This window comes from Takifugu flavidus, chromosome 16 (genome assembly GCF_003711565.1).
Source record: "Takifugu flavidus isolate HTHZ2018 chromosome 16, ASM371156v2, whole genome shotgun sequence".
Taxonomy (NCBI): domain Eukaryota; kingdom Metazoa; phylum Chordata; class Actinopteri; order Tetraodontiformes; family Tetraodontidae; genus Takifugu; species Takifugu flavidus.
Genome location: NC_079535.1, coordinates 3,158,972 through 3,184,280, shown reverse-complemented (window position 1 = coordinate 3,184,280; position 25,309 = coordinate 3,158,972). Strand labels below are relative to the sequence as shown.

At 48.3% G+C, this 25,309-nt stretch overlaps 3 protein-coding genes across 11 annotated transcripts in view; 2 read left to right on the top strand and 1 right to left on the bottom strand.

The window, feature by feature from the left end:
- The window catches only part of nin (ninein (GSK3B interacting protein)), a 48,745-nt gene that overhangs the window by 23,339 nt on the left and 97 nt on the right, over positions 1-25,309 (top strand). The gene's annotated exons all lie outside the window — the stretch shown is intronic.
- Positions 127-6,789, bottom strand: atl1 (atlastin GTPase 1). 2 transcript variants are annotated; one of them, XM_057058628.1, is made up of 14 exons: positions 6,475-6,789; positions 4,937-5,187; positions 4,639-4,773; positions 4,460-4,564; positions 3,972-4,022; positions 3,759-3,815; positions 3,546-3,638; positions 3,307-3,445; positions 3,056-3,183; positions 2,926-2,982; positions 2,744-2,815; positions 2,236-2,667; positions 1,665-1,679; positions 127-1,580 (listed from the first exon to the last, which is right to left on the bottom strand). In XM_057058628.1, the coding sequence occupies exons 1-14, from the start codon at positions 6,512-6,514 to the stop codon at positions 1,467-1,469; spliced, it is 1,689 nt and encodes a 562-aa protein (XP_056914608.1). In that variant the 5' UTR covers positions 6,515-6,789; the 3' UTR covers positions 127-1,466. The 2 variants fall into 2 exon arrangements, with proteins under 2 accessions (XP_056914608.1, XP_056914609.1); XM_057058629.1 differs by having other exon boundaries at positions 6,481-6,786.
- Positions 6,958-25,172, top strand: map4k5 (mitogen-activated protein kinase kinase kinase kinase 5). 8 transcript variants are annotated; one of them, XM_057058560.1, is made up of 36 exons: positions 6,958-7,299; positions 7,890-8,105; positions 10,242-10,299; positions 12,906-12,996; positions 14,633-14,697; positions 14,771-14,826; positions 14,907-14,954; positions 15,487-15,529; positions 15,608-15,680; positions 15,804-15,935; positions 16,018-16,080; positions 16,166-16,247; positions 16,343-16,459; positions 17,049-17,127; positions 17,542-17,613; positions 18,284-18,342; positions 18,473-18,540; positions 18,842-18,880; positions 19,251-19,292; positions 19,365-19,407; positions 19,487-19,697; positions 19,778-19,801; positions 19,906-19,991; positions 20,073-20,114; positions 20,192-20,276; positions 20,344-20,423; positions 20,517-20,577; positions 21,130-21,244; positions 21,336-21,394; positions 21,514-21,617; positions 21,702-21,879; positions 21,954-22,022; positions 22,107-22,199; positions 22,267-22,337; positions 23,519-23,574; positions 24,228-25,172. In XM_057058560.1, the coding sequence occupies exons 2-36, from the start codon at positions 7,998-8,000 to the stop codon at positions 24,313-24,315; spliced, it is 2,760 nt and encodes a 919-aa protein (XP_056914540.1). In that variant the 5' UTR covers positions 6,958-7,299; positions 7,890-7,997; the 3' UTR covers positions 24,316-25,172. The 8 variants fall into 8 exon arrangements, with proteins under 8 accessions (XP_056914540.1, XP_056914539.1, XP_056914544.1 ...); XM_057058559.1 differs by having other exon boundaries at positions 6,961-7,503; XM_057058564.1 differs by lacking the exon at positions 17,542-17,613 and having other exon boundaries at positions 6,965-7,503.

The following is a 25,309-nucleotide window of genomic DNA, read 5'->3' as shown; positions in this document are numbered from 1 at the left end:
ACTATTAATAGATTTTTTTCTGTTTTAACAGTCACCATTTTGTCCGTTTTAGCGATAGAGATGTGTTTAGGTATTAAGAGTGTGTGTGAGGTGTGTGTGGGACAGGAAGGGTCCGACTGCTGCTGCTGCCGTGAGTTTGGTCCAGCTTTATTCAATCAGAGTTTGCAGCGCGAGTGTGGGAACGGACACACGCTTCGTTCCTCCGACCTTTTCCCAAACCACGTCAGCACATCCGGGGGCGGATGTTTCTCCCCACGGAGGCTTCGGGAATGAACCCACAACCAAAGTCCGGGACACAACTGCTGATAACCAGACTGAGGAATGAACGCTGGGAGGCGTTCGTGACCCCTGGCCCGCGTGAAGGTCGGAGGTGATCACACTGGTCGGAAGACTTGAGATGACGCTCGGCCGTGCGGGACGAGCCTCCGTATCAACTCCGACCTTTATGTGGTGGCGGGTTAGGAAGGTTTCAGTGCTCACGTTAGTACGCTAAAAACAACCCAACAATCTACGGTTTCAACACCAAAAAGTGATTCTCTTCAATTAAAATCCTGGTTTTTTTCTCCCTTTGTTGCGTTTAAGGTCAGAAGCGGAGTGGGGGGGCTGCTGCTCTCACCAGAGAGCAGCTTTTTTCTCTTTTCTTCCCTACAGATGATTCAACACGAGCATGTGAAAGTGATGCCAGAGACGTGGAATGAGGATCCTTCTCCAGAGCGGCCCCGTGGCCCCGCCTCACACGCACACGCTTTGATTCCTCGGCGGCCACAGGATCGCTACATTCCTGGCGTTCGCTGGAACATTCAGCGAGGAGGAAAAAAAAAGGGGGGGGGGGGGGACAATGGTTGGACCCACCACCTCCACATCACAATGACCAGGACCCCCCCCCCCCCCAGTACACCAAACATGCGCAGCCTCGTTACAAACCTGCAAAGTAAGATGGCGTCCAAGTCCTAAAACAAAACGGCAGTTTTACATGTTGTGATACGACATTGAAACACAACTTGAAGGGTTTAATATAAAGATGGCCGCTTCCAGGTGACGGACAGACATCACTCACCATGCTGACGGCGCTCATTTACGCCTCGTTACTTAACACACAGGACATATTGTGGCTCTCGGGCGCGTGGGGCCGCGTCGATGTGGTTTCTGGTGAACAGCACTAAACTTTAGAACAGAACAAACGTCACTAATGGTCACAGATGTGTTGGATTACGGCGTCGGACGAGCTCGGGTGGCGCCGAGGGCTCCCGGAGCGCAGCGCCAACACGCACGTTTATAGTTTACACAGGCAAAAAAAAGAAAAACACGGCATCCGTCACTTTGCAGCAGCCTATACATGAACGTCGTCCAGTCCGGTGTGGAGTGGTGGGTGTACTGGTGGCCAACACCAGCAGCTAAGGGTGCCTGATGAGGCGAGGATGCTCCTCAATCGCCAGGATGGGCCCGCCGTCCTCTGTCTTATCTGATCAGTCCCGCTTCTTGTCCCGCTCCCCCGCGGCCTCTTCCACCTGGTGCCCAGGGAAGGCGTGGTGGTAGAGGTGCCTGTGATTGGCTGCTACGTTATACAGCTTGTAGAGAGCCTGTGGGGGGCAGAGGTGGGTACAACAGGAGTTACAACACTTACACTTGATTTACAGATATTTGCACTGAGCATGTTCTCTTACCTCATTTGTGCTCCCCTGTGGATGTGTTAGAGAAGGGAGGAAAAGGAGAATATAACGTATTTGACATAAAACATAAGGGAAAACAGAGCGTTGCTTAAAATACGACCGACGCCCTCTAGTGGCCGGTGGAGCCAGTACAAGTCAAATAGTGTTTGTGTAATTCTTAAAAAGGAATTAATCAGATTTAGTTTGGACTAGGAGAGCTATAATCATTCTAATTAAACCAAATGTCCTCCTGTCAGTGGGGGAAATTGTCTGTCCCATCAGGTCAGGGAGTTACTGAGACTTGTTAAATATCATCATGCAGGGATCATCTGATTAATCAATCAGCAGAAACCTCAGGGCTGAATCATGGAATGTAATCAAGTCTAATGTAATTCAGCCAGGTTCGCCTGTTTGTGTTGTTTGTTTCCTTGTTTTTATCTTTCTGGAAGGGACAAATCTCCAAATGTTCCCATTTATCATAACTAACAGGGTGGTACGTTCTAATATGCAGTATTTTTTGAAATCTTCTGTTTATTTCCTTTTTTTCTTTTAGGTTTTTAAATCAAATTTGTTCCGATTCTCTGACCTGGTCCCACAGCGCACCGGCCACCTGGTCGATGACGGCGCCGAGCTCCCGGTACTCCCCGGAGTAGCGGATGTAGGCCCAGGTGCAGAGCGTGATGAGGGCCAGGCCCAGGATCATGTTGCACAGGCTGGCGATGATGTCCACGCCCACGAAGCCAGTGATGCCGGCGGCCACGTACATGACGAAGATGACCACGAACAGAGTGGCCGGCGTGCGGGCGGCGTGAAAAATGTTCTTGGAGTCATTGTGCTTGATGTACTGGACAAACACCTCGTCGATCTCGCTCTCCAGCTGCTGCAGGTAGCGGCGGCTGAACTCTTCGCCTCCCATCTTCTTCACGCCGCGGAACACCTGCAGGGCCTCCTCCCGGATGGCGCCGTGTCGCGCCTGCAGCTCGTTGGGGGCCAGGAATGGCCGGTCGCCCCCGCACACCTGGAAATGGATGCACGGAGAAGGGTTAAAGAGGCGCGTGGAGCTTCAGTTGAAACCTTTTCCCTTCTTTACTTACATCCTCCATTTTCTTGTTGTACAGATCCTTCGCAGCAGCGACCGCCGCCAGATTGTTCGCCTCCGCTGTGGCCTAGCAGGAAGACGGGAATAAAGTGGCCAATTATTCCATAAAAGCCTTCATTAAAAGCATCTAAACCAGGATTTTTACAGGCTTGTTTGCTCAACGTGGCGCTGCTCTACCTGCAGCATGGACTTGGGATGTGGTAGCTCCTCCCCCTGGTATATTTTGATGTATGCCTGAAGGTAAAGGGACGTAAATAGGAATCCTTGTAACTGGAACTTTTGTGGGCTGGATAAACATTCCCCTGACCTTGAAGTACTCCAGCAGGCCTCTGCATGTGATTTTGCTGCCGTTGATCTCCTTCACGTCGATGTTTCGGGGGCTGAGGAGCCACGGGACCAGAACCTTCAGGTTGTTTAGGAAATCACCGTCGATCTCTGGACGTGGAGGAAAAACACAAAGGATTAGGATTCTCTAATCAGACACATCAACACACATCAACACCTGAAGGCAACAGGGCTCTCCGGCTGGAGCGTTTTCCGTGTATTTCTGCACCGTACCTGCGATCCTCCCATCAAAGTTGGGGTTGGTGGCCACTTTGAGGCCGGGGTGGGGCATCAGGAAGCAGGAGATGTTGGTGAAGCAGGAGTGGATGTGTTTACGCACGTTCTGCAGCTCCTCGTGCTGGTTCTCCGAGATCTGCGGCACAAACGCGCCAGAGCGCAGCGCGTCGGTTCGGATTAGGTGGTTCTGGAGGGTTCTGTGAGGTGTCACAGATGTCTGCAGCGTCCTCACTGACCTTCAGTCTCTTCTCCAGGAACTTCATGCCTCCCTCCTGCCCGTAGGGGAACTCGTACGGGAAGCTCCAGTCCCGGACGAGGAAAATCAGGGACTGAGAAGGACACGGAACCATTTGACTTTAGTTCTGGTACATTTCTTGTCAACCCTTTGGAAATGCCGTTCCCTGACGTTTTAAGGAACTCTACATCCAGGAGAAAATGATGGATGGTACCTGAAACGGTTTGAGGAACGTCTCCTCCATGGCAAGTCTGCCGTACTCGGTAAAAAGCTGCAACAATTCAGTGTTTTATTACACATCCAGTCATAGACACATTCTAAACTCTTCAACATTAGTGGAGATTCTAAAAAATGCCTGTATTTGAGTGACTCTTCTGCTCACCATATATGATTTTCCACAAACAGGTTAGCATGTTAGCACTTATACCTGCAAATGCTGAAGGTCGTCCTCTTGTACATTCTGAGAGATGTTGTAAACCTGAAAAAGACAATTTGTTTCAACAAATTACTCACAATGTGTGCAGTGCTTCTATTTAATGTGAGTAAATTATAAATGTAATAATAAATAACGTGGAAATAAAGAACATAAGGCCAATCAAGGATAAACATTAGCAAGAAAGCTAACAGCTAATGTTTGCTAAATTGAGAATGCCCTTTGCTCGGCAGCTAAAACAATCTTCAGCCATCATGAGTTAATGAGCAGTGCATATGAAGCTTGCTGACCTTAAAAGTATTGGATGTGTTTCATTTTTTGGACAAATTGATTGAGAATTTTTAAAATCAAAAACATAGCATTGTGCTAAACTCTACTATCGCCCATCAGTCCTCTGGGCTCTAGGAAAGCTTCCACAAATCTGTTCTGCTATGCTAATGACTGAAGGGACGCCGGGGTGGGCCGGGTGAAGGTGGCCGTACCTGCATGGAGCTGATCATGGTGCTCAAGGCGAACACGGTGGCTGAATCCCTCAGCGTTGACTGGCTGTCAAACGTGCCCTGAGTGTCCATTAGCAGCACGGCCACCTGGAAGAGCCAAGACGTGAGGACGCCGTCCCCTGCTGCATGAGGACATGTGTGGAATTTAATGGTTAGTTCACCTTTCTACCATCCGGTTTGTCCACGAGGAAGACTTCGCTCCAGATCTGAATCCCAGTGGTCTCCCTCTCCGAGCCCCCTCTCCAGGAAAAACCAGTCAGAGGCTCCTCGTTGTCTCCCAGCCAGTCTTCTGACGCCTGAGCACACAATGTCCACAATTTTCTCTAGAACTTCTCCCTTTCGTGGCAGAAAAACCTGCTTATGCAGCCCTTATGATAGCGTAAAGGTGCCCCCCCACCCCACCCCTGTGTGTGGCCCTGCAGGAACAGGAAGTGCTCGTCAGTGCTCGCCAGTGCTCACCTGCTTGTACATGTAACGCAGCATGAAGTCCATGAGGAAGGACTTGCCCTTCCGGAAGGCTCCGGCCACGGACACGGCCACCACCTCGCGCTCCCTGACCTCCTCGGCCAGCAGGATGCGGCTCAGCGCCGCCTCGTCCAGCTCAAAGGTGTGGTCGTCTTTGACCAGCAGCACCTGAATGGGCCGGGCCCGTCCATCAGGCTCCTCCTCCTCTGAGCTCCAGTCGTAGACATTTTTGTCACTGAGGGACCCTGAAAGTCAGAGAAACACAATAAAAATCGACCCCATTGAAACCCACCCACATCACCAGAACCTGACAGAGACCAGACAGGAACTTTGTGGTCCATTAGGTGCAGAAACAGGAAATCAGGGTTCATTACTCCTTCCTGTTAGCTCTGATCAATAATATGGCCTCCGTGCTCCTCGCTCTAATGATGATTCACGCCGTGACCACCTGATCCCATCGTGTCCAATCGCCTCACTTTTTTCCAGCACTTTCCAGGCACTGACTCGGATTCCAGCCCCTGCTATGTCATGCAGACCAGACTCAGAGAGCCTTTAACTCCATTATGTTTATTTAATCAGCTTTGGTTTGGTGGCTAAACTATTGAATGTTGATTCTGTAAAAAAATAAAAAAGACTTTAACTCCAGGAGTTTTTTGACCATGCTGCACGGGTCAGGTCCCATCTGGACAGTTCAGTTCTGCACGTTCAGGGTTGTCCTGCAGGGTGCCATGAAAGTCTGGTGAATAATTGAAGGAGGGGGGGGTGCGAGGAGGGCCGTCAGTCGGGCTCCTGGACTCCAGCAGAGGCCCGGCTGACGGCCCCGCCTGGTTAAACTGATCGGGCTGTGTTTAAGTGAAGACGTCAGCCTCTAAAGTGGGTCAGACCAGATCAACTCTAACATGGGTTCTTCCTCTGATGCAGCCCTGCAGTCAACACCCCCCCAGCCCCCAACACACTGGCACACACACACTCTTATCCTATTTAAAGTTAACATGAGTGTGAGAGGGAGGTCACAGCCCGTGGAGGATGCTGGATCATATGGGGATGATAATTGTGACACAAATGATGCTTTAAAGAGGATTTTAAAGAGGTTTACTGATGCAATATTACATAATTTGAGGGCAGATGCACCACAGAGCCCCAGTGATACTTCAGTGATCATAATAAAGACAGGGTGGTGTGTTTGAGGCCTTTGGGAGGGGGGACAGAACCGCCCAGTCTGTTTCCACTGTGCTTATTAAAGACATCTCTCAAGATGTAATAAGCACAACACGTTTTTTTTTCTTAAAAAAAATGTCCGCTCGCTTCTGCACGACTGGCCCGCAGTCACACACGAAGAGAAGGAATCGCGTTGCTTCTCTCCCAGCCAAGAAGATCGAGGTGCAGATAAATGCACATTTGCCACGAAAAGGCGAACAAGCCCTTGGTGGTGGAGCCTGAAATAAACATCGATTCGGGCAAGGTCCTCGCCTCGACGGCATGATGGAGAAAACAGATCTGTGCGTCAATGAAATATGAAATGTTGTACGTACACTCACCCCAGCTGTCTCTGTCTTTACGGTGTTTCGACATGATGCTGTCCGTGTGTCCCTCTGTTTCTGCGTTAATAGGCGACCCTAATGGGTAGTCATAGGTGTAGGGAGGATGCCCGAGATCCACCGATCCTCGTAAAGGAGGACGATGATGGAGCTTTTATTCCCAGCGCGACGCAGAGCTTCAACACGCAGCCAGGGGGCGCTGATGTGTCCCTGTAGGGAGGAAGCCTGATGATGTCGGACGGGAAAAGAAAGTGGTTCCTCATTTACTGTGTACTGTGTTGAAGCGTAACCGCAGGATACGTTTAGCATTTCTGGTGCAATAGTTCTTGTGTGGCGTTTTTACATTTTCAGGTTTCACCACAAGGTGGCGACACGTACAAAGAGATTGGGAAATTTGATGCATTCCGGACCGTTGTAGATACTCCCGGATTTACAATCCGGACTCGCGTCATCGTGGAATATGGGTCCGACAGGGGCGTTTTAATTCAGTACAGTACGACAGAATATTGTTTTAATTCAATAAATGCTTTTGATACACAGCGTCGGTGCAAAATGTTATTCAGTCATTTTACAACGTTGTGTTAGGGGTGTAATATTTTCGAGGCGCCGTGAACGCAGCATCAGAAGCTACCCTGTTACCCCAGGGAGATTAGCAGCACACTGTTGCTTTTCCTACGGCTGATTGTTTTGGAGTGAATCTACCAGGAAAACCTGATATTATTCAAAGCTTTACCAGTATTGTTTGACGGGCTAATCCGACGCCTCTCTTCACACTTTATCCGGGAGGAACCGACATGTCACGGGCTGTGCTTAATAAAAGTATGCGGGAATTGTGCTGTTAACGACTGCCATTGAAGGGGACGGGGCGATCAGCCTGCTGGAAGTTTATTACCTTTTCTTCGATAACGACGGGGCGCCTGTGGTTTTTTTTCTGCACCTACTCGACGCCAGCCTACGTTTGATCGTCTCGGGGATCTTTAGAAATGCGACTCCCACTCGCCCGCGACGTGTGCGTCGAGAAAGGTAGTTACGACTTGAGTTTGGAGCAGTCGCGCGGCTAAGTTATGGTTTGCTAGCATTAGCCGATCTGCCCGAACGCCGAGACAACTAACTCCCGGTAGTTTGCAGGCTAAGTTTAGTTTGGCTGGCCTCAGTGGTCACACCGATGTTTTAACAAGTTGTTCTACTAGTGATTCCTCTTGTTGGCCTCTCCTTTGTTGCCTGCTCTAATTGGGAAACTCTCTTTTGAGTGATAAATGATATGTTGGGGTTAGGCTGACAGATAAATACCAGTGTAGCCGTCTGTTCTGGTTTTCCTTCAGCGTCACAAGTTAAATATTTGTCAGGTTGATGTTGTCTTTTTGGTTTTTACCCAGTCTTTAATTTATTTTTTGCTGATCTGTTTCCAGCCTATGGAGCGCGCAGAAGGATCGCCTGAATCTCAGTGTTCAGATTGAATCCAGGACCCACAAACAAGTTTTCATCAGATTTGATCTACTCGATGTCAAAGATCCACCATGGATATATTTCCTCGGCCTAGTGGAGAAATCCAGAGGAGGAACCCTCATCAAGACTTTGAGCTCATCCAGAGGGTTGGAAGTGGCACCTATGGAGACGTGTACAAGGTATAAAGGAGTTGCTGAACTGGGGAGATCCGAACACACAACCAGTGGTGCATCCCAGTTGTGTCGAGCCACGCCGCTGCCCTGGATTTGACACTTTAATCATCCTCTGACATTAGACAGTAATTGAGGGCCCATTTCAGGGCCCTTGAGAGCTCAGCAGGGGGTTCCACCCGGGTCGTTGCAATTCATAATGTTCTGAAAATGCATTCAGAGCTTAGATTAAGATCAACAGATTAACCGGGGTTCCAGTTCCGCTTTAAACCAGCTGCTTTTCTTTGAATTAGCCAGTGAATTAACTACTAGCTGTGTGCAGCTCCGTGTCGGTGACACGGAACCATTTCCTGAACTTATTTGGTTGGTCACACCGAGTGATCAGTGTTTGTCTGTCTGATGGACGTTGATGCTTCATGGGAGACGGCGCCGGTCGCCTCTGTTGCAGAAGACGCTCGCCATCTCTGAAGCCGTGGTCAGTAACTGGAGAACTGAAATAGTGTGTGAGTAGGTAGAGATTGAGAGGAAGTGAACGCTTTATTATTTAAAAAATCGTCTTTGGAAAAACTCCTCACAGACTTTTTCCCTTATTGGGGAGCAGTTTTGAAACATTCCGCAGTAATTCAGGAGCTTTCTGAGATGTTTATCAAATATTTAATTATAGGGCTGCTTAAATATCAGCTTTCACCTTCCCTGGTTTTATTAATGGAGCCTTTTTGCAGTGAAATATGAGAAACCTCGAAGATAAACAGGCTCATTTATCCAGGTGACCCCCGGGTGGCTCCGGCGAGGTGTTTTCTCCTGTTTATCCGTCTGCCACAGGGTGTGATGGTTGAGGCACTTTCTCGTGGTCACGCTCTCCACCCACACACACACATCCACACACACACAGCACCCCACCCCCAGACGGGCCACTGGTGGAATGCTGCGCCTGGTATTCTCCCACAGCTTGCAGGCCATGGGGCTGCAGCAGGCTGAAATATGATCAGGCCCCTGTCTAAACATGTGTTCCTCCATGGGTGTGTTCGGGGCTGCGCTGACAGAGGAACCGCTTCACATGGGGGAGAGTCCTCCCGTGGCTGCTGTGCTGGGTTCACTTTGAATGGGCGCAGTTTTGATGGACTGCTTATACGGTTTTTGAGGTCATTTGTGCGCCTCTGGAAGCAAAGGTGCGATTTATTGATGCGATGATCGGCTTTACTGTCGTGACCACGCGCTGCCTTTACATAGAGGACATGTGCTTCTGGAGGAGACAAAATGATTTAGTCAGAGTCTCAGAAACTACACTACCCACAATCCTCAGGCACTTCTGACCAAAGAAATGTTAACCGACTAGGGAAATTTGGCGGCTGCTCGTGTTGGTGGTAATTAGTCTTATGACACTCTCACTACAATTATCTGGGGCCTTCATCCGTGCACGCACGCATGCACGCACCTGTTTATCCTCTCTTGTGTTTGCTCGGGTGTCGTTGCTGCTTGAATGCTCCTGCTGTGGTTTACGGCGTCATTGGCAAATGTGTTGTTGACCTTTGACAAGTTCCCCTTTCTGGGATCACTTCTCAGGTTGAGTAAAGACTGCTTTGGGGGCAGGTGCTTGATCTGAACAGCGTGGCGTGCTGAGCCGTCTCGCCGCAGGCTGGTCAACGCTCTGGGAACGACTTGCTCGGACTTCCTGTGTTGAAGCGGGTCGTGATGGGGGGGTTTCGGGGTTTATGGTTGATTGAGCAGCTCGTCTCAGATTAAGGAGCATCCCATCTTGACCTGAATTCACATGTCAGATCAGCCTACTTTATGGTATTCGTGTCCCCCATGGGGACGGACGTGGTTTGGAAATGCTTATCAGCGGACTGTTGTTGTGGCTAATGATCAGCCATGAGTATTTCTCGCTCCACTTCTCCAACAAAACCATCATCCATGTGACTTTTATTGGATTAATGCTTATCCAGGCTGAGAGCCACTGTCTTTAGCATCAGGTTACACAGTTCTCAGGTTGGGTTTTGGAAAATAAAGTTTCTCCCTCCAGTTACCCCATCAACACATTGTAAAATCGGGATTCTTTTTGTACAGCCACAGCAGTTTGTGCAAAAACATGGGATCGGGAAGGTCGGGAATCCTGCTCTGACTGTCTCCTGTTGTGTCTTTCAGGCTCGGAACATAAAAACAGGGGAGCTAGCTGCTGTGAAGATCATAAAGCTGGAACCAGGTAAGAGAAACCGCTGCCCCACCGGACCACAAACCACATCTGTAATCGTGGTGTGACTGCGAGGTTCTGTAGTCTGACCTACTGACAGAGATCTAGATTACTGGGATTACGACGAGAGCTTTACACCATCAGAACAGACGGAGCGGCGCTGAAGAGGAGGATTAGCAATATTCTGCAATATTTCTGCTCTGGTTTGGTTCTGGAGCCGGTTATTTACAGGGCAGATGCATTCTACCTGTAGAATCAGAATAGTGTATGTGTCTGGGCGTCTGTATGTGTGTGAGGGAAGATCAGGAAGAATACCTCCATATTTCTTATTGAAATTGATGGGTTTTTTCTAACAAATGTAAAAAACCTGGTATAGACCTTCCATTTTGAAAAATACTGGCCAGTTGCTCTTTAGAGGAGCTGCACCAAATGATATCACACCCAACTTGAGCACATGATCATGTAACACCCACACAGAGTAAAGGATAGTCGTCAATTAGAATAAAAAGAGGCCTAGAGAACTGTGAAAGCTGGTGTAGAAGAATAGTCAGGTTTTTCTTGACTTATCTTTAGTTGTTCTGTTCATATTTACATTATTTTATCTCTAATTAAACAAAGATCTGCCCAGCTCTCCCTCCCTGAGCTTCAGGTAAACAGTTTTTGAGGTGGACCGCGTACTCAAACTGGTTTGACCGGGAGGAGTGACGGAGGAGTGCCGAGCAACCCTTCCTACCAAATAAGAGAATAAGTTTTAGCTCACAAGGCAGAGATGACTGGAAATGATCCGCATGATCGGATCTTATCACTACCGACGTCTCCGTCCAGCGTTCTGCACCACCAACGACTGAAAGTCACATGACTTTCTCATCTTCTCAGTTTTGTTGTTGTTGTGATACCAAAATATGGATTTTTCTCTTCCCGAGAAGAAAAGTCCAGCCTCTGTTTGGGGTCTCTGCTTGTTTAGATTTGGTTTCACATTTGGGTCACATCAGTCTTCCCTCTGACATCTTTACGTCGTGTTTTTTTACGTCTCTCTCTGAACAAAATGCAAATTAAAAAGCTCAGATGAGCACCAAGTGGTGGCATGTTTACTCGCAGCTTCAGGGACAGGAAGTGGCTGTGGGTTTTCTTTTTCAGTTTATTTTTACCAAACTGAGAGACACGTCACTGAAATCGTCCCTCTCACATTTTTGTGGGTCGTGGCTTTGAAAGATGCAGCAGCGGGAGGAGATTCTGTGCAGACGTCCTTTATCAGAGTCGACCGTGTGAGTCAGACTCAAGGCTCCAGTTTCCAAACACATCTGTTGGGTGCAAAAGCTAAAAAAAAGTAGCCTCCTCCTCATTTTGATTTATCTTCAGGATTAGTCGCATTACCTATTTTCTGTCACTGGCAACAGATAAACTAAAACCCAAGTCAGCCGTGTGTCAGTGTCTCCAGACTTCCCTTCTCTTTGTGCTGTCAGGACCCAGTTTATCGCGGTGCCCCGACAGAAACGGCAGCATTGTTCTGCTTGAGGACGCGCGAGTTAACCCGATAAACTGCACTTCCCCAGCCCGTCGTTAAGAAGCTGCGGCTTTGTTGTTTTTGGCCTGCAGCGGAGGCTTGTGTAACGGCAGCGAGAGGCATTTATCGGGCTTTTATCAAACGCTCGTTCATCATTCCGCTCTGGTGACGGGTCGATGTGACGTGACTCTGCGTTTCGCAGGTCATCCCACCTTCATGGCTGAGTCAGAGGCATTGTTGAATATTACCTGCGCAAGCTAACAGAGAGTGAACCGACTCGTCGCTGTATATTCACGCAACAATTTAGGGGAAAATTGCCTTGATCATCGATATTGGGAAGTGCACGTAAGCGTGTGAGTCCAATTAATGTAAAACTAAGACGCCCAGATAATGTGATTAATAAAGAGAAGTGTCATTTACACACGGGATGTAAAAAGCTGTTGGATTATCCGTCGTTACGTGACGGAATAGGTCGACCAGGCTTTATTCACTGGGAAGATGCCTGTCGCCGCTTGGTGTGCTGGAGGATGACATGGTCCCATCAGTTTCCTCCAGAGTTGCATGTAACCCGGGACGAGGAACCAATTCTTCCGAGACGCCAGGGTCTGGTTTTGAGCCGTGCTCGTTTAAGCTGTGCATGTACACAGGCTGACGGGTGCTTTTGGCCTGATTGAAACCGTGGCTGCCGTTTCCAGCGCTGCTTCAGTTTTAAAGCCTGACAACGGAATGATGGAGCACCGTAGCTGGCAGCCCCGCCGGAGTTAGACTGCTAATGTCTTCCAGGGTTTGTGTGTCTGCATAATTGGCAGCAGCTGGAGCAGATTTTTTTTTGTTTCCCTACTTCCTACTGGTCGGATGTGTCGCAGGGCTCCGCCGAAGTCGAAAACAACCAGGATATCTGCTCGCTCCGCATAAACTTTCAAAGCACAAGGTGTCCCGTCCAGTTTGGGATTCCACAGAGATTAGGGGAAAATTCAGTGAACGTGATCAGAAAGGCAGAACTAAAGCCGATGACCACGGTCTCTTCTACCCAAAAGTCTCTCAGTTTACATTGGAAAAGATGAAATTAAAGGCTTTTTTTCCACGTCTGTGTTTTTTTTCTCACTCTTTCCAGGGGATGACTTTTCCATCATCCAGCAGGAAATCTTCATGGTGAAGGAATGCACACACAAGAATATTGTTGCCTACTTCGGGAGCTACCTCTGGTAGGAGCCATCTTAAAACACTGTCTGTGTCGCCTGAAATTGTCACTTTGTGTGTATTCCCATACAGCCGTGTGTGAAGCATGACTCAGCCTATTGAACCGGGCCCACCGGTGCTGTCTCAGGCCCTTTAGTGCCAGCATGTGTCCTGTGTATGTTGCGGCTGGTATCTGAGAGGAAGTGCTTAATCTGCCCACAGCTGCCTCCAACCTCCAGCAGGTTTAACAAGAACATGAGCCTCTGATGTGTTTTATGTGGCTCTCGGCCCAGAGAGACACACGTGTTGTATCCCAGCACACAAAGGACAAACTCTGGCTATAAAATGTAAATGGGCGCCACATTTCACTTGATTAACGGTAAAATGGGAGAATAACTCTCCGGATTTAGATTCACTTCTGTGTCCAGGTTTGAAATGTGGCGCAGTTATGATTTCCTGATCCATAAACATAACGCTTGAAAGACCAAATGATGGCCTTAATCTGACCAACTAGACAACTGAAGTGTGTAAACATGCTCGTCTGATTAGTAATCGAGTGGTCCAACTGACCCCTGAAATGCAGCGGATGTGCTTGTGGAGCATCTCTGCTCTGAAAGGACAGCGGAGCTGATTTGTTTACATTCAAATCAATGTGTGCGTACACCGGCTCCTATTTTTGCCTGATGGCGGAGCACGTTGCAGCCATCTGGCAATGCAGTGCATGTGGGACAGGAAGTCACCTACAAAATACAATTTTCTGTTTAGGGCAGGGTATTTTTTAGCGGTTTCATAGGATCCGCACTTACAAAACCTATTTATATGAAAAAATAAACCTCATACACAATAAATAATCTGTGAATTCAACCTTGTGTGGAAATGATGGAGTTACGTACTAAAGAAACACGAATCTCAATGAAAACAATTGTGTGGTGTGCGTTTCATACACCAAAAAGTGGTAATATCGTGCAATCGAAAGTAAGTGCTGGAATTTCACACCTGAAGACACAGCCGGTGTATCTTGGCCGAGGACAGAGCGCAGCTCAGTCACATCCTGTGTATTGTTGGTGTAAGACCCACAGATAATGCCATCGGAAATCGCTTCGCTCCATCATGTGTGCGCCTTTAGCAGGGTTAAAGTGCGCAATGCATGTGCAAAAGCTTCACGACCCCCTCAAACAAAACCATCCAAGAAAGCCCTCGTATCTGTCCAGCATACGATACGTAGGAGACGAACGAAGCTGAACAATTATCCACCCACCTGTTGGAAATGCCGGTCTGCCGCCTGACTCCAGTTGACTATCATGTGACATAATAGGAATGACCCAAAAGGCGGCCACCTTAACCTGCTGAAAAGACAAATATCGCCCCCTAGTGTTGGGGAGGACAGCATGTTATTTAATGTAAAGTAGTGTAATGTAAAGTAGGACAAGGACCGATTCCGACGAGACGGCAAAGTTCAATTCTGAGCATAGCTCGTTTAAGCTGTGCACGTGAACACACTGTCACAGTCAGACCAGACTCTTAGCTTTTAGATTCTGGCCCAGAGATGAGGTGAACATTTGTGTATACCATTTTGAAGTGCTTGGCTGTATTTACCCTGTAGTCAGCAGAATATTTAGCCAAGCGTTATGCTAACGTGGTGATTTTGTCTGGTTTCCTCAGTCGCGAGAAGCTGTGGATATGTATGGAGTACTGCGGCGGAGGATCTCTGCAGGACATCTACCACGGTGAGCTTCACTCTCAACCAGTTAGAACATTCCCATCCCAAAGGTGATAACGTGAACGGTCATGTGATTCCAGTGACGGGCCCTCTGTCGGAGCTCCAGATAGCCTACGTCTGCAGAGAGACTATACAGGTTATTGCTTTGCTTTTGAACATATCTTCAAGCTGGGACATTCAGGCTGAATTTATTAAACTTTGGATCGCTCTTTACAGGGTTTGGGATATCTGCACAGCATGGGCAAGATGCACCGCGACATTAAGGTATTGCTCTGCTGTAGTGTTATGCCACATTTTTCACTCTTCACAACAGTTTAGCTGTGAAATCTAAAGTCAGAAGACTCGACATTTCCCCCTCGAGCCTTTTTTCCTCACCTCTCAGGTGTGTCGGCTGAAGACACCAGAAAGGTGTAACGGTCACAATTTGTTGAGTCACTGTAGCCAGCGCGAACAGTGTGTCAGGAGCCCCCGTCCTGCCTGTTATCATATAAGGTCAGGGTTGGACCTGTTATTTCTGCTCGGCTCGACACAGCGAGCACTTCCTGTTTCCTCTGCTCTCGCTGCAGGATGCCACCAGAAACGCTGCAGTTATAGTGCAACTCAGATGGCAGCAACAACAGATTTCAGCAGTGGCTGATTTTGCAGAGAATGTTCAAATTAAGAATTGAGAAACCGATGAGCTGCAGGGTTGCAAATGCTACGCAACTATCACTCAGAATATCTCCAGTCATGGTTACAGACCTTTTCAAGTTCCTCAAATTGCTTAAGTGTATTAAAAACGATGGTATTTCTGCAGGGTGCAAACATTCTTCTAACAGACAAAGGAGATGTAAAATTAGGTAAGTTATTAACAAGTTCCACGTCAGCCTAATGTCACAGTCTGTTTAAAACAAACATCCTGTCCCGTTTCATTCCAGCCGACTTTGGAGTCGCGGCCAAAATTACAGCTACTATTGCGAAACGAAAGTCTTTTATTGGGACACCTTATTGGTGAGTGGACTGGACGTTTTTATCTGATTTTTCTGCTGACTTGGCCTGCTGCTTTTTACAAAAAAAACCAGTTCTTCTTCATCAGCCCTCCCCTGTGTCACCTCTGAACTCTCTTCTGTGCAGGATGGCTCCAGAAGTAGCCGCGGTGGAGAAGAACGGTGGCTACAACCAGCTGTGTGACATCTGGGCTGTCGGGATCACGTCGATAGAGCTGGCCGAGCTGCAGCCGCCGATGTTTGACCTTCACCCCATGAGGTCTCTTCAGCTACCTCCAGCCTCTCTCTGCAGCCATCCTGTTGCCTTGTAGCTCCTCTAACTCTCCCTCTGGTTTCCTCAGAGCTTTGTTCCTGATGTCAAAGAGCAGCTTCCAGCCTCCAAAGCTAAAAGACAAAAACAAATGGTGGGTGAGCGGAATGTTAAACGAGCTGTTCTTGGTGAAACGGTGCCGATGGGCTCATTGAAAACCAAACCGTCTCCTCTTTCAGGTCCACCAGCTTCCATAACTTTGTCAAAGTGTCCCTCACCAAGAACCCAAAGAAGAGGCCCACAGCAGAAAAGCTTTTATCAGTAATGTTTCTCAACATTGGATCACATCTTTATGCTTCTGTGTGTGCACAGTGTGTGTGTTGGTCAGTAGCATTGACTCGTCTGTTCTGCGGCAGCATGTGTTTGTGGCCCAGACTGGTTTGACCTGGCGGCTCGCCGTCGATCTCCTGGATAAGATGAACAACCCAGACAACCACCAGCCTTACAGCGAGGTGGACGACGACGACCTGGAGGTAACGCCCTCACTTTAAGGTCACAGAACACAGCGAGGAAGTAAAAGCTGATGACATATTTGTTTTGGTTGCAGAAAGTGATACATTAAAACCAGCCCCTTGTTGATCCAGCAGCACTGAACTCGCTTAACGGCACAAACTGTTTCAATTATGTCGCAATAAGAAGTTGAACTTTCCCGTCCCCTCTCCCCAGTCTACTGCAGCACTCTGGTTCCCACTGGAATCAGCGTCACAACAGTATGGGAGCCAAAGAGGTGGTACCAGTGGCTTTTTAAAAGATCATTGTGCTGTTCTCCCCCTGACAGCAGCAACACTGTTGGCTGCGGTGAATGAAACCAGCCCTGCAGGCTGTTGACTCCCAGCAGCAGAGCAGACAAGTCAGGGGGTGCATAGTAATGTGGTGATGCAGACCTGACCACAGCTCAGCTCTGCATCACAACTTTCCTGGAGATAAAAGTCACAATTGTGTCGAGCAGCTGCAGGAACCGCTGCGCCCACGTTACATAATTCGAGCCACTTGTCTGGTCCCATCGCCAGGAGCTGCTTCCTTATCTGAACATCTCTGCCTGCTTCACTCTCTTTGTTTCAGCCTCTGTCTGCAGTCCGACACACCATCCGCTCCACCAACAAACATGCCCGAGCTGAGAGGACGCGCTCGGAGATCGACTGTAAGTGAACAAACACCCCGTTCGACACCAGCATCAGTCCTGTTGTCAGCCGGGATAGTCATCTGGCCGCCAATCGGAGGGTCATCCCCGTAATACAGAAGCACTGGCTGGCACTTTTCCAGTCTGGAGTGTAATTATAGCTCAGGCCTTCATGGAAGAAAAAGTGGATGTGCATGTAACTTCCTCACAGCTCATCAGACGTCAGCGAGCCTAAATTTAACAGCCTCACAGATGTGTGTCTATTATTTCGCAACGCTTGGGGAAGCTGCCGTTTGGTCGTGTTCGTGGTGCCGCGTCTGAACGTTTGGCATCGTTCCGGAAACTCAAAAGTTCATCGTGCAGTAGATGCACCTTCACGGTTAGCTCTGCTTTCGCTTCTCACCGTCACATTTGACTTTCCTCTTCTGCATGAAGCAAACAATGAGGCAGACCAAGGAAGGCCATGCCCAAGTCCTAACCTCACTGGGGGACACAGGGGGGATGCAGGTTAGTGACAGCGTAGTGTGTGTCTGTTTGCCATCCCATTCCCAAGATTCTGCCCGAGTAGAACAAAGTAGCAAAAAGAGGTAAATGTGTGAAGGTTTGAAGTGATACTAATGAGAGGAGGTGCATACTGAGCTCATTGACATATCGGTTCCTCTTACAATTAAATAATATAGTGAATAACTAATCAAATCCTAACATGACTGCGGTTGATTTTCAATTTTTCTCACATTTAATATTGTAAACTAACCTCGTTGGTGGTGAATGTATTTGATTTAAAAGGTCCAACATTCCTCAAACCTGACTAAAGAACAAATATCTGGGCTGTTAATAAGGGATACAAGCTTTCTTTGTCAATAACAAGCCGATTACATGGGAGAATGTTTGAGCAGGTTGTTGCCTTCGGCTTCATAATTAGAGCAAGATTATTTAAACGGTCTCAAAAATGAGTTTTCTGGTTCCTCAAAAAGTCATCTCACTGTTTCTGTGAAATGTTTAGGTGTTTGCATCACAGCCTGATCATTTTTTTTCTTTGAGAATGAGTGTTTTTGCAAGGCTTATACCCACAACACCGCCGCCCCCAATGTCATGTTGTGCTGAGCTCTGGCGCCCTCTAGTGGACGATATTCCTGTTGGACGAATTAAAAAACAATATTTTCCTCTTCATTTACAGTCGACAAGCTGCAGTTTGAACCTCCACTCCGGAAGGAAACAGAGGCTCATTCTGAAATGGTGATCATAACAAGTTTAAACTTACCGCTGCTCTGTCACCACCTCGTGTTATGTGCGAATGAATGAATAATTGGATTTCCACATAAAAAGGGCTGCGTTGTCAGTAGTCTATTTTTGTGCCTTTCCACAGGATGTGAGTAAAGATAATGACTTTCCTTCCCCCTGGAGTCCGTTTGCAGAGGGAGGAATAACAACCAGGTAATCTATGGAAACTGTTGTCACGGGAGCAGCTCTTATTTACTTCCTCCTCTCTGTCTCTGTCTCAATCTCTCTTCTGACTTGCTTACGTCTTAGACTCAGACAAATGTGATCCTGTATGTTCTGTAATCTGATGTCCGTTGCTCAAAGTGTAAATTAGTTGAGTTTTGCTGCTCATCCATGTCTCACATTAACCTGCTCGTTCACTGAAACTGCGCATGAACGTTCCTCCACTTATTTCACTTGTCCCTGTGCCTTTTGGTTGTCGCTCTCTCTGTTTCTCTCCTCCTTTCCCTCTAAGGAGCCTTCTCAAAAGCGTTGAAGACGAGTTGTTCCAACGGTAACACTAACACTGTGTGCACTGTAGCACCCTAACACCACCCATTGGCCCCCTTTTTTAAGACAAAGATTAGTTCCCACCTGTCTCATCCCACCGCCATCACTCCATTGCATAGTTTAGGATGTACTAGAGGATCCTCAGCTGGCATCTTATCAACGTGTATCTGCTGCTCGTTGGTTACTAAGTTTGACATTTGTATGGAAGAGCATTTCATATTGATGTTTTTACCTCCCGCATCCATCTCCGTGCTCTCATTCTTCCCCTCAGAGTCATGTTTTCTCCATCTCTGAGGAGGATTTCAACACAAACATCAGCCCCTGAGCTGTGCCCAGTCTTAGCTTGCTGACTTGTTGTTTTCTTCTCTCTGCAGGGGACACGTCACCCACCTTGAAGATGCATTTGAGTTAGAAATGTGAGTGATGTTGCAAATAATTCTTCCCTTTGGAACTTTCATGTAGTTCTAAAACACAGATTTGAATTTCAGTTCCACTCTGAAGCCAGGGGTTCCCCCTCCTTTACCCCCAAAGGTGAGAGTCAAACCCCGGATTCGGATTGTTGGTTAATGTTTGAGCTCTTCGTCATCTTTACTCCTCTGGGACCTCTCAGCCTCGACTGAACAGCTCTTCAGATGAAATCGGCCTGAATGACGATAGAATCCTGACGGTCCGGAGGTTCCCAAACTACGAGAACGGGCCGAGCCAGGCGTCCCGGAGGCAGAGCACGCCAGAGCAGGGCCACAAGGTGGAGAACTCCTCCCCCGATTACCTGTCTGCCAGCGTCAGCAGCCCTGGCCTCCTGTCTCACGCCTCAGATCCAGGTCAGTCCCGCTCTCTATCTGACAGTGTCTTCTCTCGTGAAAGCTGACATTTAAATGAGCAGATATTTTATTTTTGCAAGCTCTCAGTAAGCCTGAATGTAAAGGTAAGGCAGCCCGAGATAATAAACCTGAGCCTTGTATTTAGATGCTGTCACGCTCTCGTTATTGCTGATTGTAAATGCATTCACAGCCTGCTCTCTCCTGCCAGATAACGACTCGGACGATGACGTGAACGAAGGCAGCCCCAGACAACCGCCCAACCGCCAGCACAGGAAGGAGAAAAAGGAGTTTCCTGTGAGTCAGAATGATTCCCGCTGGCGTCTTAATGTGACAGTAACCGAATTGATGGTTTTGTGAACTTTTGGTGACCTTTAGAAACCAGCTATCAACGGTCTGCCCCCCACTCCTAAAGTCCTGGTGAGTTTCCGGAATTCTGGTAACCTCGCGGTGCCTCAGTGAGCGGGACCGTGCTGAACTGCTGTGTTTACCTCCAGATGGGAGCCTGCTTCTCCAAAGTGTTCGACGGATGTCCGCTGAAGATCAACTGTGCCACGTCATGGATCCATCCTGACACCAAAGGTGGAGCTCATAAAGAGGGTTTGTGAGAGCCGAGGTCCGTTTTTACACGCTTCCCGTGTTCTTGCAGATCAGTACCTCATCTTTGGGACTGAGGATGGCATCTACACGCTGAACCTGAATGAGCTGCATGAGGCCACAATGGAGCAGGTAACATGAACGTCTCCTTATTTTAGCATCCGACTGCCGACCCGTGATTGGTCGTTCCGTGGTTGTCCGTATTTGATTGGATTCTTCGTTCAGCTCTTCCCGAGGAAGTGCACGTGGCTCTACGTCATCAACAACAACCTGATGTCTCTCTCTGGTGGGTACCAGGCTGTGGCCTCCCCCGTGCTTCCCTGGACACTGTCATAACCCGCTGCTTCTTTTTCCTGTGTCGTCTCTGAGGGCAAAACGGTCGTTTACGTCTGCACCCTGAAACAGCCCTTTCTTTGTTTTGCCACCAGAGGCCTTTTTACAAGCGGAGGGGTGCTTCTGCTCATTTATTGACCTCTGTAGAATAGAGTGGAAGCAGCACATGTTCATGTACGATACAGAAACATTAGGAGGAGTTTAACGGTTCAGGCTGAGGTTACAAAGCGCCGATGTCTGCTTTCATCAGGTTCGATTTACGTAACCTCTTTTCTCTTCTCTTCCCTTGGACACTGTCCACCCTCCTCTCGCCTGGCTTGATTTGATATTCTACTAACTGGCTTCATCAGAAGGTAATCATGCTTCACATCATCGCCACACTTCTGCTTCTGCACACCTAACCAGTCCACATAAAAGCCCGCCTCATCGCTCAGATGCTCCAGATGCTAGCCGCGGGTCTCATTTTCGTCCGTCACGCCGTGTTTGTGTTTTGAACGCGGTGTAGGAAAAACCTTCCAGCTGTACTCGCACAACCTCATCGGGCTGTTTGAGCAGCTGAGGAAACCCGGCCTGGCGGCTCAGTTCCAGACTCACCGCTTCCCAGACAGGATATTACCCAGGTGAGAGCGTCCATCGGCAGACACTCCACGGGGTCAGAGGTCGAAAGTAGGCAGACTGCTTCGCCAGTGGTCTGACTGTTTCTCTCTTTAGGAGGTTTGCCTTGACAACCAAGATCCCCGACACCAAGGGCTGTCACAAATGCTGCATCGGTGAGCTTCCTCCTAACCTCTGTTTTTATTTACTCACCTGTCTATCAGATTAAACTTGGCCAATAAAGAGTTTGCCAAGATTCCTGTTTTGACTGGACTTTGTCCACGTTTGTTTGCAGTGAGAAATCCCTACACGGGCCACAAGTATCTGTGTGGAGCGCTGCAGTCTGGGATCGTCCTGCTGCAGTGGTACGAGCCCATGCAGAGGTTCATGCTCCTCAAGGTCGGTGTCCCAGAGCGTGGAAAGGTCAAAGATCTTCAGACTGAGACCGAGACCGACCCTTCTTTTCACTCTCTCCTCCCGCAGCTCTTTGACTTCCCGCTCCCCAGCCCCCTGAAGGTGTTTGAGATGCTGGTGGTCCCGGAGCAGGAGTATCCTCTGGTGTGCGTGGCCATCAGCCAGGGCTCAGACCCCAGCCAGGTGGTCCGCTTCGAGACCATCAACCTCAACTCTTGCTCGTCCTGGTTCACAGAGATCGGAACAAGTGAGTCCCACAGATGGGAGATGTTTGAGGTTGGGAGAACCGAATCATTGGAGGGGTTTTGGGTTTTTTTCCAGCTAATCAACAGGTGGACGCGATCCACGTCACCCAGCTGGAGAGGGACACGGTGTTGGTGTGTTTGGACCGTGAGTACCTCCTCAGCAGATGTCAGCAGCTGCGCTCCTGCAGCCTCAACCTCTTATGCGTCTTTTTTTTCTTCTTCTCTGCAGAAAATTTAAAGATTGTGAACCTCCAGGGCAGACTGAAGTCCAACAAGAAGCTGGCTTCTGAACTGAGCTTTGACTTCTCCATCGAATGTGTTGGTGAGCTTTCATACAGGAGAGACCCCGGGAAGTGTTGAGCCTCTGCCTTACCTTTGTCCCCTGACAGTGTGTCTTCAGGACAGCGTCCTGGCCTTCTGGAAACACGGCATGCAGGGAAAGAGCTTCAAGTCTAATGAGGTGAGGAACGCTGTATTCCGAAGCATTAGAGTTGTTTGCTCTCCACGTCAACACCTCTGATCCCGGATCAGGTCTCCGCCGCGGTGGTGTCTGTGTGTCAGGCTGAGGTAATGAATTTGCTGCCCCTCATTAACGGCGGGCGCCCATGTGAACCCGATGAGGACTGGCGCCAATCAAAAGTTCAGGAGATCGCGGACAGGTGAAGCCTGTTTTCATGGAAAGCGATCCGGGTCGCCCTCTTTGAATGCCGGCGGCGTCAGACGTGGTCCCGTAACGCTCGGGCGAGACAAAGCTTTGTTTACCCCCCCCAGGCGAGGATTTTTGAAATGTCAGCAGCCATGCAAAATTCATGCCCGATTATAATCGAAAACCGTCACACGGCAGAGAGCAGCGCTAAATTATTCAACCTTTGTCTCCTTATGATTCCTTTGAAAAGCGGGAGGGCCCGTTGATCCGTGCTCGCCTCGGCGGGCGCTCCGCGGCACACCCGAGACCCTGTTCTCCTTTAGACCTTAACAGATCAGGTCTCCCCCCGAGGCCAAGGGCTCACACCTGTCAGTTGTCATACGCCAACCGCCTCACATCTGTCCACAGGTCTTTGTTATTTTAACACACACAGGAGTGTTTTGAAGGGGCTCTGCAAAGTGTGTGAATCCATCCCAAACACCACAAAGGTGTGTTTCAAGGTGTTGGCTTGTGTTTGACACACTGATCTGAGGGTACACAGCCACGCTGGACACAGACTGTGACTCAGATGATGCGTTTTGCAGTGACAGTTACCAACTAAATCCTTTTTTTTGACAATGATTTTTGTATTAAATGGTTGACGTTTGATGTAATTACCAGCTGCATCCGCTGAGTAGAGGGGGCGCTGTTTCACCTATTCTCAATCTGTGCCTTCTCACCAAACGCTTCAAAAGTTCTTTTTTTAAAAACAATAAAAAACAATATTTCCTTTTTAGAAACTCTTATTATTACATAATGACTATTCACAAGTGGACATGTTCCACTATAATTTGTACAAAAAAACCTTCTTTGTCGCCTTTGACATAGTTGTGATGATTGACTTGCTTTATTTATGCACAACGATCCTCATCTTCACTGAAAACATGGTTTTACTTTGGTTATTGTTGTTTGTTCACTTGTCTTTCATTGAAGTCATTTACTTATTTTTCCCACAGGTGACCCAGGAGATCTCTGATCCGAGCAGAGTCTTTCACCTCCTGGGATCTGACAGGTTGGTGCTGATTTCAGATCAGTCTTAAAAATCATAGGGTGTAAAGAGGTTCTCTCACCCTCCTTATTTCTGTCAGCCCTGTTGTCATTAGGCGGCCTCGTGATTATAGCTGTTGTCTCCCAGGTGTTATTACCTGGAAACCAGCAAACTCCCTCCTCACCTGCCGTGTCAGGAGCTCTCGCCTCCTGTCGCCTCAGGTTGCTCTCGGTTTGCCGGGTCAGTCGGTTAAACACGACTTTTATTCGCCGATACACCAGTTGTGATTAATCTCCACTCACATGCGACTCCCGATGTCGCCGATCTGTCTGTGGCACCAGAGTTGCGCCCCTCTCTGCCCACACGGCCATGTTTTATTCACTGCCAGCCTGGTTTGCGTCCATCTCCTCGCCTCTGTAATTTCATCTGATGGAACAGGCGGTATGGACTGTAGCATCCCAGCTCACCTGTCACCACCAGACCTGGACCTGAGGACACACACACAGCTGTCCTGACCTGACTGGCGTGCCGTTTCCTGTTTTATGCTAAGCTAACAGCTAGCTTTGCTCTTCCGCTTCCATCCCCTCATCCAAAGTTGATCAGGAAATTGAATATATGGATTTTCCAGGCGATTTCTGGTGTCTGAAGATGAGGGTGTGTTTGTGTGTCTTCCGCAGGGTGGTGGTTTTGGAGAGTCGACCTACAGACAACCCCACGGCCCTGAGCAACCTCTACATCCTGGCAGGTCACGAGAACAGTTACTGAGCCTCACGCACAGATCGGAAAGCACCGAAAACGCCTCCGTTTCGGGACGCAAAGGCCTGCGTCCAGGAAAATGTCCGTTTTCAGACAGTAGTTTTGTTGCTGATGGCGGGGCGGCGAGAGAACGCGGAGCCGCACATACAGCCTTAAGACCAGCAACGACACGCTCGCCTCGACCGATGGAGGGCAAACATTAGCATCTCAAGCTGTCACTCAGCCATTTTCCCTAGTCTGACTTCCAGACACCGTTATCTAGAGGTATTGTCGACTAAAGTGCCATTAAGTTTCACAAGTCTGGGATTGTATTAGCAGATAATGGGAGATCATTGCTACCTTGTAACGTGTAGAAATCAGAGGTTTTTAGGGTTTGATTTAGTCCGACTAGCAGCCAAATCCAGGCAGAAACCCACCAGCATCCTGGGCTATTTAAACCATATTTATTAACCTCATGTTAACTGTGGGGGGGTGTTCCAGGACCCCTCTGACAGACAGTGACATGCAGTCCTGCTGCATGAGGATTAACTACCTAATGGACAGATTCTGAGCAGCTTTGGGTTCTTTTAATGCTGTGTAAGATAAATAATCTCACATCTCTTCAGCATCTACTGCATTTTTAGATATTTGGGAAATGTACATTTGTTTTTCTTTTTTTGCTTTACTTCCATCTTTTATAGACCTTTTACTTCTCATTATTTGCACCATGTAAGCACTTTTGTACATTTTTATTTAAAATGAAATGACAAAATAAGGGATTTTGCTAGGTTTCGTTAACATCTTTGCATTCCCTTCTCAAATTGTTAATTGTATGCTGTTTTGTTGTTTGTTTTTTTGTAATTAAAAAAACCCAGTTGTTAACGTGACTATGTGAGGGGTTTGTTTTTCTTGTGAGATCACGGCTGAGCTGAGGACGGCTCCACTGGGAGGAACCATGGTGTGTGACTCCTGTTTCCATCATTTGTCTCTTTTGTCTGCCATTCCACGGGCGTCTCCCGTCTGC

What these genes read in the sequence shown, in the direction of transcription:
- map4k5 (XM_057058560.1), top strand. Translation starts at nt 7,998, where the DNA reads ATGGATATATTTCCTCGGCCTAGTGGAGAAATCCAGAGGAGGAACCCT. An exon ending in TTTGACCTTCACCCCATGAG is followed by an intron (nt 15,936 to 16,017) that starts GTCTCTTCAGCT and finishes TGGTTTCCTCAG; the next exon opens with AGCTTTGTTCCTGATGTCAA. An exon ending in GTTCACAGAGATCGGAACAA is followed by an intron (nt 21,880 to 21,953) that starts GTGAGTCCCACA and finishes GTTTTTTTCCAG; the next exon opens with CTAATCAACAGGTGGACGCG.
- atl1 (XM_057058628.1), bottom strand. Translation starts at nt 6,514, where the DNA reads ATGTCGAAACACCGTAAAGACAGAGACAGCTGGGGTGAGT. An exon ending in CAGAGACAGCTGGGGTGAGT is followed by an intron (nt 5,188 to 6,474) that starts GTACGTACAACA and finishes TCTGACTTTCAG; the next exon opens with GGTCCCTCAGTGACAAAAAT. An exon ending in ACGACCTTCAGCATTTGCAG is followed by an intron (nt 3,816 to 3,971) that starts GTATAAGTGCTA and finishes GAATTGTTGCAG; the next exon opens with CTTTTTACCGAGTACGGCAG.